At 39.2% G+C, this 15,651-nt stretch overlaps 1 protein-coding gene across 1 annotated transcript in view; it reads right to left on the bottom strand.

The window, feature by feature from the left end:
• Nucleotides 1-1,858: 1,858 nt before the first annotated feature.
• The window catches only part of LOC306853444 (rap guanine nucleotide exchange factor 2-like), a 104,202-nt gene continuing 90,409 nt past the window's right edge, over nt 1,859-15,651 (bottom strand). Inside the window, exons 19-29 of the mRNA XM_079390864.1 lie at nt 15,235-15,621; nt 14,909-15,120; nt 14,203-14,326; nt 13,769-13,792; nt 12,622-12,845; nt 11,844-12,014; nt 11,604-11,753; nt 9,521-9,722; nt 8,651-9,102; nt 6,583-6,934; nt 1,859-4,065 (exon numbers count right to left, since the gene is read on the bottom strand). Of these exons, the coding sequence (XP_079246990.1) occupies nt 6,609-6,934; nt 8,651-9,102; nt 9,521-9,722; nt 11,604-11,753; nt 11,844-12,014; nt 12,622-12,845; nt 13,769-13,792; nt 14,203-14,326; nt 14,909-15,120; nt 15,235-15,621 (2,272 nt within the window). The 3' untranslated portion in view covers nt 1,859-4,065; nt 6,583-6,608. The remainder of the gene's footprint in view (nt 4,066-6,582; nt 6,935-8,650; nt 9,103-9,520; nt 9,723-11,603; nt 11,754-11,843; nt 12,015-12,621; nt 12,846-13,768; nt 13,793-14,202; nt 14,327-14,908; nt 15,121-15,234; nt 15,622-15,651) is intronic.

Genomic DNA, 15,651 nt, shown 5'->3' with positions numbered 1-15,651 from the left:
GTGCCTTTTGCCGAACTTTTTTCTCCCTTTCCAAATCTCATATTGCATCAGAAAGGCATTTATTTTCAATAAAAATGAAGGAAACAATAATTTTAAATTATGTTCACTCTGTAAAATTACAAACAATACCTGTAAATTAAAAACTTGACTGTTAATTTAAGTATTATTCCATCAATGACAAATTACAGTAATTCTTGTTTTTTATACAAAAAATTAAAATATTTATTTAAAGCTTCTTTCTTTTCAGATTCTTATCTACAGTGTATATTAACTTTTTTGAGAGAAAACCGGTAGTCCTATGTGAAATTAGACATTTAGTACCCCCATATAGCCAAAATGGCATGATAACAACACCCCGTGAATATTCGACTGTGAGATTGGGAGTCGAATCAGGCTCCTCCTATGGAAGCATCCAATCGTCGACTATTCGGGGTCACCCCTAACAACAACACTTATTCACACATAATTGCTCTCTCAATGTATTCAAACAAATATTACCGTGCTACTATGTGTATACGATTTCTAATGAGCAGCTAAGAAATCCATCGATCTGTAGGTAAAATAACTGACGAAAACATACTCTTATTTTCATCACTAATTTGCGCCGCATAAATCAGCAATTATACCTAATAATAATGCTGACAACCATGTTAGTAGCTTGTCATGTGGTAGGACAAAAGTTTGCACACAGTTGCATTTTTCATAAGTACTTTCTTAAATGATCCTTTGATCGATGTTCTGGCCCGCCATCTAGTAGCGAAAATGTTTATTGGCCCGATGCCAAATTTACTTGCCAACCCCTGATCTAAACTTTCAAACAGCTTTTACAACTGCTTTAAGACAAGGCTTTTTCAAGCCAAGTTCAAAGTTCATTCACAAACTTTACTCATCTGCAGCTGCATCTAGTGGCGGAGCCAGGGTATTTTCATAGGGGTGGCACAGAAATCTTCATTTCAATATAAAAATGTGGTTGACTATAAAGTACTAGACTAATTAGCGCCTAAAACACAGCTGAATACAATTAATTTCTACTTAATTGTAATTGAGATATTTGTGAATTATTATATCAATACTGAGTATGACAATTTTTGTATTATTGCTCACTTCCAGGTATTTTAATAAAGGGGCTCACTATAGCTTTATTGCTGTCAGTTTGGTTCTGGTTCTCAAACCCCCCCAAAAAGTGTTCTCATCTCATCGGCATGCTGACATGTGAAAGCGGTTTTCTTCTTTGTTTTCTGATGGATCACAACAAAACTTACACATTACCGCCACCAACTGTGGAGCATAAACCAATAGCTACTACAACACAGGTGATACTAAATAAACCAATCAAAATCCTCTGGAAGTTTGTACAGCCCACTTGCGGCTAAAGCTCCACCCACTTGCTGCTAACCCACCCATTTGCAGCTGGCTCCGACCTCCGTTTATACCCATCTCATCAGAGCTGACAGGGCAGGAAAGTTTGTTTTACTGATAAAAAAAATAAATAAATAAATAAATAAAAAGTTTGTTTTACTGACATATAGCTTAACAGCATCTCATTGTTCTACTGAAGCTCATTTGGCTGGTGTACCTTTTCCGCGCTCATTTGACTCGCGCCTGGCGCTGAGGCAAAGCTGAAATGCGGGTCTGAAAAGTCTCCCGTTTGATGTGGTAAAAAAAACACACCGGTTCCGTGTCTTAATAAATGCATTTCTTGTCAAGACAAAGCGGACAAAAACTGCAGTTTTGAGCAGGGTGGCTAAGCTTAGATCAGTCAGTGGCCCTGGCTCCGCCCCTGAATGCATCATCCATTTTGGCTCGTCAAAAATCTCTGAAGAAACACTCAAAAAGCAAAGAGTGTTGAACAGCTGATCGATTCGGATGTCTTTTATTAACCCCAACATACATTTGTCAGTTAGAAAAGTATGAGATACACATTTCAAGTTACGTCCATGTCTTATCTTGTGCAAACACTAGATGGTGCCAGAGGTCATTGAAAACAAATTTGAAAACAAAAACCTTAATGCAGAATCAACAAAACAAAAGAGCAATAATAATAATAATAAGTACGTTTAAAAACTATAAGTTGATTCATTTTTGTCGAATTTATTGATTCCCAGCTTCATATAAACTGGATGTTGAGGCATAAACATCATACATTTCTACAATTCAACAAAAATATAACCAATATTTACAATTATTGTATTAAAAATACAAAACAAAAAGAAAGACAAAAAATAAGAACAAATACATACTCCACCAATTGTCTTTGTAAAAGACGTACAGGTAAAAGTAGTCAAAAAAGAGAGAATCTTCACCAGCTAAATGTACACGTCTCACTTGACATCACATATCGAACAGAGTAGCAGAACAGCTACCTACCACTATTTACCTTGTTGTATTTATGCTTGTACAATTTGTGCAACTTATTTTGCAAAACAAGCGACTCATCTTGGCTTGCCAAAACATTAATATTTTATTTAAAAAAAAATAGGTGGAAGCAGATGGTCGATATAGTTACTGTTACAAATGTGTTATTAACAACTGTATCCGCAACATTACAAAAAAATGTGTGGGAGCCAAAAACATACAAACAAACAAACAAGCATCTAGAGAAAGAAACATTGAAGTAGTGATGTTACAGAGTACAGTGGAAAACACTGCAAACTTCTTTTTTTTTTCTTCTTTAGTCTATTGTTTCTAACTACTGATCAATGTGATCAGCTTAACTCAGTGATTAAAATGAAAGAATAAAAGTGATGTGCTCCCACCGGTTCAGTTCCGCTCTGACTGGTTGACTTCGGGTGGGTTTGCGTGTTTCCGGCCCACCGGAGTCTCAAAAACACATTTCAGTTGAGTTCCAGTGAGTGATTGTGGAAGCTGTTGTGCAGCAGTGGTAGTTAGTTCAAGGCCCACTCCAGGAGAAACATGCATGACTTGAGCCCTCTTAAAGAAAACACAGAAGCCACCATCTTTCACACACCACCTTAATGGTTTCACTTAATGAGAGGAAGGAAGTAGCACCCGAATAAAACGGCCCCATTTGCCTGAGTAGCCTGCAAGTCTCACCATAACCAACAGAGGGCTTGATGTTGTACCACAGCAAATGCTTTGAAGCTGGAGAGGCACTCCAAATGATAAAAACGCCTGCATCATATCGAAGATGAGTGTGTACATATCCTCTTCATCACTAAAAGCTTCTTGCAGCAGAACTGATTCACTTTTAATGGACTTTGGCTCCTCGATTACCAACAGATGCAAATTTATTCAGCCTTTTGTTTTTGTATCCAAACCTGATGCTTTCTTCTAGCGCTCAATCCCACTGCAGCCAAAACCAATAAAATCACTCACTAAGGCTTCACTTAGCATCATTTCCTCTCACAAAGCACCTTCTTTATTAAATTGGTGTGCTACGTTTGTCAGGAGTCAATGTGAACTCCATCTGTAGTCATCCAGCAGAAGAGATGTCCTTCAAGTTGTGCTCCTGCAAATATAATACTGTTATATTGAACCACACAGATATGAGTGTTGTCATCAGGACTGATGTGAAAAGGAGTGGCGTTAAGTTGTAGTCAAGCCTTCTTTGCCATCCAAACTGCATGTCCAGAATCGGTGACTGAAATGTTGATTGTGTGCATCAGTTTACACCTTAAAAACAGTTAAAAAGTGCTGAGGGGAACTACTAAACAAGTTCATGTGACCTTTAAGCAGAAGGAAAGAGGGAATTGTCTGAAGAAAACCATTAACAGTAGTTTGTTTTTTGGGTGTGAATGTCAAAGCGCTGTGTTCGAGTTTCAGTTCAGTTCATTTTTCCATTCTCCAAAGTGCCAAATAAGTAATTTTTTTGCTCGCCTCCTTTCTTCACAGTATTTTTTTTAAGCATGCAGGGCATTAAACCCCCATGATGCATTAAGGCAGGGCAGGGAGATGAATCCATCGAGGAGGGAGAGAGGCAGTGCCGGCAAAAAGTAGACTGGATGGTCTCTTTGTCTGACCTGTGAATGCCCGATATGGGCCATCAGTCAATGCAGCAGTGCAGCCAGTGTCGCCCCTTTCAAACAGCAGACACCTGTTCATCCTCTGGAGGAAAAGAGAGAAACTCTGTTAGCATCATGGACATAATCACCTTAACACACAGGCTCTGTTCCAAACCCGAGTGACATGTGAAAGAGAGCTGTTACTGATGTTATTGATAATGTGCATTTCTCATTACTCATTGTCTCAGCAGAAACTGCCTTTGGCGTCACAACCTTCACATCTCTTATATTGCATTTGCAGTAAACAGAAGCAAGTGCAGTTTTGTGCATATAAAATTTTGGAAGTAAAACCAAAGGAACCAAAACTGGAATAAAACTTGTATTGTCTTCTCCTAGCAACCAGTTGCCACTAGTTTTCTAATCACAGGAATACTTATGTTAATGGTGCAAGCACACCACTCTTTGGAACCAAATAATACAATGCTAAAAAAATAATTACCAGCATGGCAGGTAGACTGGAACTGGGGCTGAGTGAAAACAGCACCCTAACTGAAATGGTCACTGATATGAAATGCTTCATAGGCAGCAACATGTTACTAACATCACTCACAAGTGACTAACCATAACTGTTAAATAAACAATGTGACACTAATCATAAAAAAAACACATGGCATACAAAAAAGTCAGTTTTTAAAAAGATGGAAACAGTTGCCAGTAGTGAATAAAATAAACAATCTGACTTTATAAAATTCTATTTCAGATGGCGTATATATACACGCACACACACACACATATATATATATATATATATATATATATATAGAGAGAGAGAGAGAGAGAGAGAGATTTATATTAAGATAGATTATAAATATTTATATTTAGATATTAATATATATAGTTGAAGTCAAAAAGTTTACATACACCTTGCAGAATCTGAAAAATGTTCATTATTTTACCAAAATAAGAGGGATCATACAAAATGAATGTTATTGTTTATTTAATACTGACCTGAACAAGATATTTTTATTCAGGTAAAAAGTTTTGAACAGAATGAAGATATGTAAATTTTTCTTATTTTGCCTAAATATCTTTGTGGTGAAGTTGTGGCCTAATGGTTAGAGAGTCTCAGGTCCGGCAGGAATTGTAGGTGGGGGGAGTGAATGTCCAGCGCTCTCTCCACCCTCATTACCACGACTGATGTGCCCTTGAGCCCCAACTGCTCCCCGGGTGCCGCAGCATAAATGGCTGCCCACTGCTCCGGGTGTGTGTTCACGGTGTGTGTGTTCACTGCTGTGTGTGTGCACTTAGGATGGGTTAAATGCAGAGCACGAATTCCGAGTATGGGTCACCATACTTGGCCACATGTCATGTCACGTCACTTTCACTTTTTTTTCTTTTAGTACTGCTCTTCAGATGATACAGAAGACACATGTTTCCCAGAAGACAAAATAAGTAATGCATGGTTTTTCCTTCTGTAGCATCAGTGAGTGTTTGAATCTTCTGTAATAGTTGCATATGAGTCCCTCAGTTGTCCTCAGTGTGAAAAGATGGATCTCAAAATCATACAGTCATTGTTGGAAAGGGTTCAAATACACAAAAATGCTGGAAAACCAAAGAATTTGTGGGACCTGAAGGATTTCTCTGAAGAACAGAAGGCAGTTTTAACTGTTCAGGACAAACAAGAGACTCATGAACAACTATCACTAAAAAACAAACAAACAAACAACAACAACAAAAACCCCAGCTGTGATCATTCAGGTAACAACACAGTATTAAGAATCAAGTGTACGCAAACTTTTGAACGGGGTCATTTTTAAAAATTCAACAATTATTAGACAATTAATTATCTCTTGTGGACTATATGTAAACATTTTTTTTTTTTTTGTGAAATATCTTATTCAGGTCAGTACTTAATAAACAATAACATGCATTTTGTATGATCCCTCTTATTTTGGCAAAATAATTAACATTTTGCAGATTCTGCAAGATGCATGTAAACTTTTGACTTCAACTGTGTTTAAATATAAATATATTGTATTATATATACACACTATATATAACACACACACATTATGTAAGGCAGCATAGTTGTGCTATTTTTGTAGGGTAGGAAATGCACTGGGGTTTGGAACAAAGTCACAGACATACCACTAAATATAATAAGGAAATAAAATATGCTCTGGCCTTACCATACCAAAGACAAACATGACAAGACAGGAAAGACTACTACAGTGAAAATTAATAAAAATGACAATTCCCCAAATCAGGATCTTTGTGCTGACAAGTACTAACGCTATTTTACGTGCTACCTGACAACACAAACACGACTTCAGGCTCTATCATGTGTTCAAGCATTTATGATGGCAGATCTAGTGATTGTCCTGTGAGCACTGATAGGTGAGAGCCAATACACACGGTAGAGCAGGGAGCAATGACTGGGATGTTGCCACGGCGACGGGGGGCAGGCTGTCTCTATGGCGGCGCATGCACTGTGTGAGATGCGTTGGTGGTTGGTGATGGTGGGCAGGTGAAGGAGCTGTCCTCCTGGCATGCAGAGCCCGTGACTGGTGTACGTGAGTGTGCGTGAGTGTGGAAGTAATTGGAGTTTGGGATGTTTTACCTTCCTGTTGGGGTGGTGTATGTAACTCATGGCCTGGGGGGAACTGCTGTGTGTGGACCTCTCCTCCTTTGAGCTCTGAGTTTGGGAGACAAGCACTCACCCTCCTCTTCCACCTCCTCTGCCTCCTCCTCTTCTCGGCCCCGGGGGTCCGGCGAATGGGTGGGTTTTCCCACAGCTGGGGGCTGCTGGGAGTCGGGGGAATGTGTGACAAGACGGGAGCGCTGCAAGGCGGTGGTGTAGTCCGGGGGCCTCCTGCCCGAGTGAGCCGTGCCCTCGGTTACGTCCGTGATGGTCAGTGCCGTGTAGCCTGGTGGCGTGGGCGGAGGGTCCCGGTAACGGCCGTCCTTCCGTGCTGAGGGAGGAGACGGACACCACAGTTCCGTTTAATATCCGTAACGCTTCTCACACAAGTGGACGGACACATGCAGACATGCACTAGATCAGGAAGGATCACTTTTGTAGGTAGTTTGTTGAGTTGTTCCGCCTTGTAGTGTTCAATTCAATTGTAGTGTTCATTTTCAGATGTTAGTATGATCGTTGGGAATGTGTTTTTCATGCAAAAATCATGACTTTAACATTTTAAAAATGTAAACACAACATATGGGTTAGGAAATATAACTTGGTGTAGTTACTCTGAAAAGGATAGTTCACCCAAAAATGAAAATTCTGTCATTAATTACCCTAATGTTGTTCCAAACCCCTAAGACCTTTGTTCATCTTTGGAACACAAATTAAAATATGTTTGATGAAATCCGAAAGCTTTCTGACCCTCCATGGACAGCAAGGGTCCTACTCCTTCGACATTCAAGGCACAGGAATATAGTAAGGACATCGTTAAAATAGTCCATGTGACATAAGTGGTTCAACTGTAATTTTATGAAGCTACGAGAATAGTTTTTGTGCACAAAGAAAACAAAAATAATGACTTTATTGAGAGTACCATAACACATGTGTGTGCATTCCTCTGCTGGCAAACTAGGTGCAGGTGTTCTATATCAGCAGCACCACACGCATGCGTTATGGTACTCTCCATAATGGAGGACTGTCCTGGGAGAGAAGAAATTGTTGAATAAAGTCGTTATTTTTGTTTTCTTTGCACAAAAAGTATTTGTAGCTTTATACAATTACAGTTGAACAACTGATGTCACATGGACTATTTTAAAGATGTCCTTACTACGTTTCTGGGCCTTGAATGTGATAGGACCCTGGCTGTCTATGGAGGGTCAGAAGGCTCTCGGATTTCATCAAAAATATTATAATTTGTGTTCTGAAGATGAACGAAGGTCTTATCGGTTTGGAACGACATGAATCAAGTCAAGTTGAGTCGAGCTTTATTGCCATTCTGCTATATGTGTGGGTCTCGCAGGACCACGGTGCTACATACTAATTAAACAGAAATATAAACATACAACAATAGAAGTATAAGAAAAACAATTATGAACCTATAAACAGCTAACTATCTGACTATACATATACTATAGATAGTTAACTATACATACACACAGTCTGAGAGACTCTACAAGAACTTTACATAAATGTGGTACATGAGATTGTGCAAAAGAGGGTAAATAATGACAGAATTTTCATTTTTGGGTGAACTATCCCTTTAAAATAGTTACCCAATAATGAAAATCTTTCCCCCACTACATCTTTCGAGCACCAAACATTAAGTTGGTCATCAAAGTTTGATGTCCAACCTCGCATGATTGCCAAAAGGCGTCATACTTGATTTGGGCAAAATTTTCAGCATATAACAGCTTTTTTCGAAGTGTTCCTAAATAAAGTTGTTATATGGCTTCATAAAGCTTAGCCTATGGGATGTATGGACCAATTTTCTGGTATGTTTTTTGTCCATTATGAAGCTAGAAAAAAACGGTCACTTTTAAATGTTACTGAATGGCAAAAATGAACCACACAGATATGAGTGTGATGCTTCTCATTTTTGTGTTTTATGGAAAAAACAAGAGCATACAGTTCTGGATCAACATGAGGGCAAGTAAATATCAACAAAATGTTCATTTTTGGGTGACCTATTCCATTCAAACCAGGTTAATGTGGCGACTCTTACTGATCACGGCCTTGGTGTTGCCTGCAGTGATGGGTGAGGGGCGTCGACTGTGCTGTCTGGACTCTTCTGAACCAGTGGAGGTGATGCTACTGGTCTCTGGATCTGTGGTCACATCCCTCCCTCCTCTTCGTTTAATGGTGCCGGTGTCGCCCTCAGAGTCCTCGCCCCAACATGCCGCAGAGGACGAAGAGGAGCAGGCAGACGCCCAGCTACCTCTGCTTCCCCAAAGACCCGCACCCTCTGCAAGTGCTTCCCAGCTACGGCCCTGCTGCATGGTCTGAATGTTGTCATGGGAGCCGCTGGAACATGAAGTCCAGCTGCCACGACCAGAATCAGCAGCATCGAGAGACACCCGGTCACCCTGGTCCTGGGTAAGCTCCTCTGAGCTGGGGGAAGACAACACAGTGGCGCCCGCATACAGACCCCGGCAGTCCTGCATTGATGAGTAGGACCTGAAAGAAGAAAGGGTAGAAGGATCCAGAAGGGTTTAATTGTAACTCTACATTGCCTTGATGGTCAATGATGGTAACTTAATATAGACTTGCTCTTTGTTATTTTTAGTGTGATACTGGTATTTCCAGTTTGCATTATAGAACTCGCTTTATTTTTGAGTGCCCCGCCACAAGTGTTGTACTTTTAACACTCATTACAATTTAAAAAAAAAAAGGTTTCATATTTCTCAAGAAACCTATGACTTTCTGCTTTTAAACACAAGAACACGTCTTATGTAAGTACTGCCTGAGAAACATGGGGTTAGATAAGCCCAAAACCAGCCTAACTGATCCAGCGTTGCTTTAGACCAATTAACTGATTAGTGATTCAGGCAACATACAGTACCAACTAGTTGAAAGAGTAATGAGTGGTGCTTACCCCAAGCTGTACTGGTCAGGATCAGCTGTAGCCCTGCGTTCTAGCCGGTGGCCACTGCCTTGGCCCTCCCCAGCCATAACTCCATATCGATGCCTGCGTTCATCTTGCCCCATGTCCAGGGAGGAGGTGCTCACCAGACTGGAGCGTGAGGAGATCTCACTGTGGCCAGAGTCCAACAGGTAGTCACCTGCTCTTCCATAGCCTGGCAAATGAGAACACAGAATGACATGATAAGAAAATGGTTTGGCCTCAATACAGAGCCCTGCGGTACCCCATTCTATAACTATCTCTTTTCACCTAAAAAGGTTTTGTTCCAGAATATATGGAGCTACCTTTATGCCAACCAACTATTGCAGAGTTAATTTTAACTTCTAAATAAAACAGAAATATATTTCGAACCTATTTTTTTTTACTGAACATGTGACAGTGCATTCTGGGAATGCCTTGACTGTGAAGGATTAAAATGCAGTCTTAAAATGCAGTATACTTAATTTTGGAACAGCGCTATTGAATATCTGTGACATATTGTGTCAGTGTTCACAATGTATGCCTGCATTTTGCAGTTTCAAAATCATAACTTGAAATAAGAGTCAAACAATTGCACAATAGTTGTTCATTAAACCTACTAATGGAAGATAAGCCTGTTTACATCATGATGAAATTGACGATACAATGGTCAGCGCAAGAAAGAAGAGATTACATTTATGGTATCAGAGAAGATTCAACTCCTAAACACTATGCTACTGGCAGAACAAAGCATTACTTTAGAGTCACCCCCTCTCTTAGATTAGCTAATCAAAACCAGGCAGTTACTTCAGTAAAAAACACACACACACACACACACACACACACAGCTACAACACTAGCCTGCCTCTGTCAGCTACAACAGGAGCAAAAACACTGTCTAGACTTGGTGAGAGAGTTCACCCAAATGTCAGGACTTTTATTTAGAATATTTAGAAATGTATAAAACCATTAGTGGAATCACCAACTAACACTGTACTATAAAAACAAAAAATAACATTTGATATTACTGCTAAAGAAAGTCTGGTCACCAATGTCACTTGTTAATCATACCACTTTAATATATATAACTGAAAACAAAACATCTCATTGGTCGTGTCTCAATACTAAGAAAGCAACCAAAATCACAAAGGGACGAAAGGATTTGGGGTTGGTAAATTCATATTATTATTTTAGTTATTTGTTTATTTTATTTTTTGTGATCAATGACCAAAAGTGTCAGTAAAGACTTTTATAATGTTACAAATGTTCTCGGTTTCAAATGAATGCTGTACTTTTAAACTTTCTATTCATCAAAGATTTCGGAAAAATAATTATCATGGTTTACACAAATATATAATAAATATTAAAAATCAATTAAATATTCAAATATATTCAAATAGAAAACAGATATTTTTAATTTAATAATGTTTTACAATATTATGTTTTCAATGTATTTTTGATCAGATAAATGTACCCTTGTTGAACATAAGATTTCAAAAACCTTACCAAACCCAAGCTTTTGAATGGTAGTGTACCTCTAATGAATGATGTTTTAGTACGCACTACGCAGCTCACTACATTTTGAGACACAGCAATAATGATGCTTGTGTGAACTCTCTCAGGTTAAATCTCCATCCAGGACCTGTTACCTGTTGGTGATTTTCTACAGGAGGAGGAGAAACCCCTCATACTGTGGCTTCTTATAGATGCAATGGCTGAATACAGGGTAAAACACGTGAATGATGAGAGACAGAAATGCTGTGATGCAAATTTAAAAGTAGAGATGGAAAGTGGAGCATTTGTAACTTTACAGTAATGAAATCAGAGACAAGCAGCGTTCTAAAATGTTTTGTAAAAAAATGTGAACCTTGGCAGTTTTTTACCACTAGATGGCAGTCTCAACATATTAAATCAGCCATGAAAACATGTTGGCAATATATTTCACTGCATGCCCACCATAAGGCTCTGATTCCACAGTTCACTGATAAGTCAATGGGTAAAGTAAATTGAGTGTGCAAAGACCAGTGGTTGGAGAAAACAAAAATGCCATAGTGTGTGCATGTGTGTGTATGCTTACCTTTCTTAGGTGAGCTGTGAGGAGATGTGGGAGGAGACGACAGCTGTGAGGAGTTGTTGGACACACTATCCTCTGTCTGTTTCCTGTGTCTCTCTCCTGCCTCCTCTGAAAGGGACAGTATCTTTTTCAGAGACTGTGGTGAGCTTGTGCCTGTGAAAATACAGTAACATTCTTATGAGCACCAGTGACATATAATATAGTAGCTGATTATGTTTAAGCTACATAAATGTGGTGTCTTACCAAATGGTGGCAAATCTTTGACGGGCACTTTCTTGCGTGATGGATAGAGGGCTACAGCAGGCACTTGAAGCGCCTGGTTGGCTTTCTGAAGCTGCTGGCGCTGGTGAGTGGCAGCCCGTGCGACTACGGGCGACGTGTCGGGTCTTTTCCTGTCCCCGGAGCTCTTCGGCACTGTGATGATACATACAAGGAAAATAATAAATATTAAGCTAAACATTTACAGAATGAGGAAAATTTGAAGAAAAAAAGAGAAACATTTCAAAGAAATATTTTATTCAGCAAGAACACGTTAAACTGATCAAAAGGGAGAGTATAACATTTATAATGTTACAAAAGTTAATGTGAATTTTTTTTATGTTCTTTTGAATTTTCTAGTCATTATAATAAACATGAATGAAAAATGTATCATAGTTTCCACAAAAATATTATGCAGCACAACTGTTTTCAATATTGATGATAAGAGCAAATTTTAATGATTTCTGAAGGTTCATGTGACACTGAAGACTGTGATAATCTTAATCTTAATAATGGTTGCTGAAAATTCAGCTTTGCCATCACAAAAATAAATTATAATATATATTTTTTACTGTATTTTTTTATCAAATAAATATAGCCTTCGTAAGCATAAGAGATACTGAATATTTTGTTGAACATACTGTAGAGCGTGCGGCTTTTTAATGTGAGGTAAATATCTGTGGTGTTCTTGATCACATGCCAGTGTTCTTTCCTGTGGATTCACCTATTTAGAATTGTGTGTGTGTGTTTGCACGCTACTCACATGTGTTGACTGAAGGCTCACACTGAATTGAGAGTGTCTGCAAGCTCTCCTCATTCGTCTCCAGGGTGAGGTTGGACAGGTATTGTTTGACCTTGCGAGCCATCTGTGCGTCCTCATACAGCTTCTTGGCATTGAGGAAGGAACTCCGTCTGACCCGCTTCTTGTGCCCACCCGTCTGGGTTACATCCAGGACGGCCGCATTGGCACTGCCCTGGCTGAGTGACCTGAACGTACACAAGTATTATAGTTAAAGATGCAGGCTGATTTTAACAGTTGGTAATATGCTGATGCAGGATCAGATGCAGTCTGTCTTTGACATGCAGTAAGTTGCATTCCTTGTAGCTTCAAAACAATCCAAACATTCCATGCATTTCACATCTCAGCCAATCAGGCGGTTAAATAAAAACTAGTAGAGTACTTAAACTTTGCATGACATTTGGGAAAAATAACATTATTTTTGGTCATATTGTTTCTTGAAGTATTTTCTTGAATCTTTCTTGAACTGTTTTTTTTCCCCCAACCATTTATTTTATGTTTAAAGGTGAAATATGTAATTTCTGCACCGCTAGCATCATTAGTCTTTTTATATTAGGCTTATAAAATATCTTATACAGGGTTGTGTTTGAATCCACACATATTATTAATCACAATTTTTAAACTTTACATTTTTAAATAAAATAATTATTACTTTAAACTAAAGAAAAACAAAACAAAACAAAAAAAAAACTTGCACAAAACTGCAAATACTTAGTAGAAGGCGTGCAACTATTGTAAGTAGTTCAGCTGGAAGGGGCACGTTAAATCACTTTTGCTAAAAATGGATCATGGGCTATCAAATTAATAAATGAGCAGGAACCAAACAACTGTAAATAAATTCATGCTTTCTAGTGGGGTCATGTTTGTGAAACATTCAAAATCTATGGTAATTATACAACAGAAACATTAGGATGTATTTTAGAATGAGGTGAGTGTATTTAATGACCCTGAGTAGCAAAAGTTATGGCAGTCAAATGCTTAGATGGGATCCGTCAAAGCAAAAGCATTCTCAAATGAACCATGAAAAGAAAAATAATGGATGGTGAGGAGCCAGCCCAAATTAAAGGAAGGGGCACACATGAGGCCAAAGGTGAGAGTTCACTATACTCACCCTAAACTCCTCCATTTCTTCTTCCTGTAAGGGAGAGCCATGAACAGTGAAGCGTGGGGCAGAGAGGGTGGACAAAGAGAGAAATGGGGGAGAGAGAAAGTCCATGAGAGAAAGAGAGGGAGACACACTTAGATGAGGAGAAACAGACCAAGGGTACCAAAGTGAAGAGCACCAGAGACCAAAAGAGAGACACTAAGTTCTCTGACAATAATGCAGACAGAGAGTAACATACAAAAGGGTTTAACTATCTTGTACATAAACATCACTTCAACATAGCAAAAAACCTTCGGAAAAGGCCTGTGTATGGAAGCGTGAGGTGAGAGCTGTACACATTGCAGTGAGTGGGCACTAAAAGCTACTCAGTGGTGTGAAGAGTCCAGCCTGAAAGAAGGACAAAGTCGTCACTGTAGCAGTTAGAACACAAACGCACTCACCTGGTTCTGAACATCAGAGCAGGGTCCATGTTTACAGCTGCCATTCGGCCTACATGTCTAATCTCTTTAGCAATCATCCGCAGTTTCTCAAAGTTCACCAAACCGTCCACCTTCGAGTCATTTCCTAGAGTGGACAATAAAGAAAAGCCTCATATCATACAATTTTATATCATACAAAGGCTCATATCATACAAAATTTATTTTTTTCCTCCTGGGTCAACATGAAATGGTGAAGTATATGTCAAAGCAGTCATATTTTTATTATGATCATATTTCACACTCAGTTTTTGCATCTGTGCCTTTAAGACAAACCTTGCATTAAATGCACCACACAAACTCTTAAAATGAAACAGAAATGATCAGAGTCTTAGTCTGAAACAATCTTAAGAAGGGTATGTAAGTGCTACACAAAGCCAAGAAAATGCATTATTGACAAATGTGGATGGTTATGTATTGATCTATCTGATGAAACTGCAAGAAATCAGAATGAGTCATTTTTGTAGTTTAGTTTCAACAAAAGGACTTTTCGGACTGGGAAGGAAGCTTTGAGAAAGCCATTTTATCTAAAAGAAATCCATTTACTTCAATATTATTACAAAAAAAAAAAGAAAAAAAAAAAAATCCCCCAAAACTAGGCGGTTCAATAATAAACAAATACGGGTATTATATATTATATATATTATGTCATCACCTACTACTATCTTACCTTCATGCAGGAAGGTGAGATCCTTCTTGATTACAGGGAAAAGTGGGATGATGGGTGGCTGCAGGTTTTGGCTGTTTAGAAGATTCCGATACTTTGCCATATTCCTGGAGGGATCAAAAAGGTCTTGAAGATCACTAAACAGCTTCTCATATTTACTGGGCAATTTCTCCCATGTGCCTCTCAGTCTGGACACTGGTGCCAAGTTCAGACCACTGGAAAAGACACACAATGTCATTGTTCGTTGGGACACCAAAACTACAACATACATAAGAGGTCTTCAATTTAACCCTTCATTTTTTGCCTCTTAAAATGAAGACTCATTCTACCTGATGATGGCAAACATGGAGTTGAAGTTCTTGCACTCGCGGCAATGCAGTGCAATCTTAATGAAGTGCTTGACGATCTTCATGCGTTTGAGCTGGTTGGGCTCACGCACCACCTCCGTGGCCACCCAGAAGGTCTCCCGATTGATGGCCTCCTCAAAGAGCTTGAGGCTGGGGGGCCCGGTGAGGCGAGTTTTCAGCTTAAACAGATCATCGATGTACTCGGTGGGCTCGATGGCACAGAACAGCTCAAAGGCGCGCATGGACAGCTGGGTTGCCACTTCCACCGTGCTAAGCTGCAGAAGGCTGATCTGGCTCTCCCGTAGTAGTTCCTGGGCATCTTCATCTGAGCACAGGGTCTCTGTCTCCATGTTGCTTTTTAGGTAGTACCTACACATTAAACGAGAAGGCAATGGGTGT

This window comes from Barbus barbus (assembly GCF_936440315.1).
Source record: "Barbus barbus genome assembly, chromosome: 33".
NCBI classification, from domain to species: Eukaryota; Metazoa; Chordata; class Actinopteri; order Cypriniformes; family Cyprinidae; genus Barbus; species Barbus barbus.
Note: the sequence above shows the minus strand (reverse complement) of the source record. Positions and strands in the feature narration are given on the sequence as shown.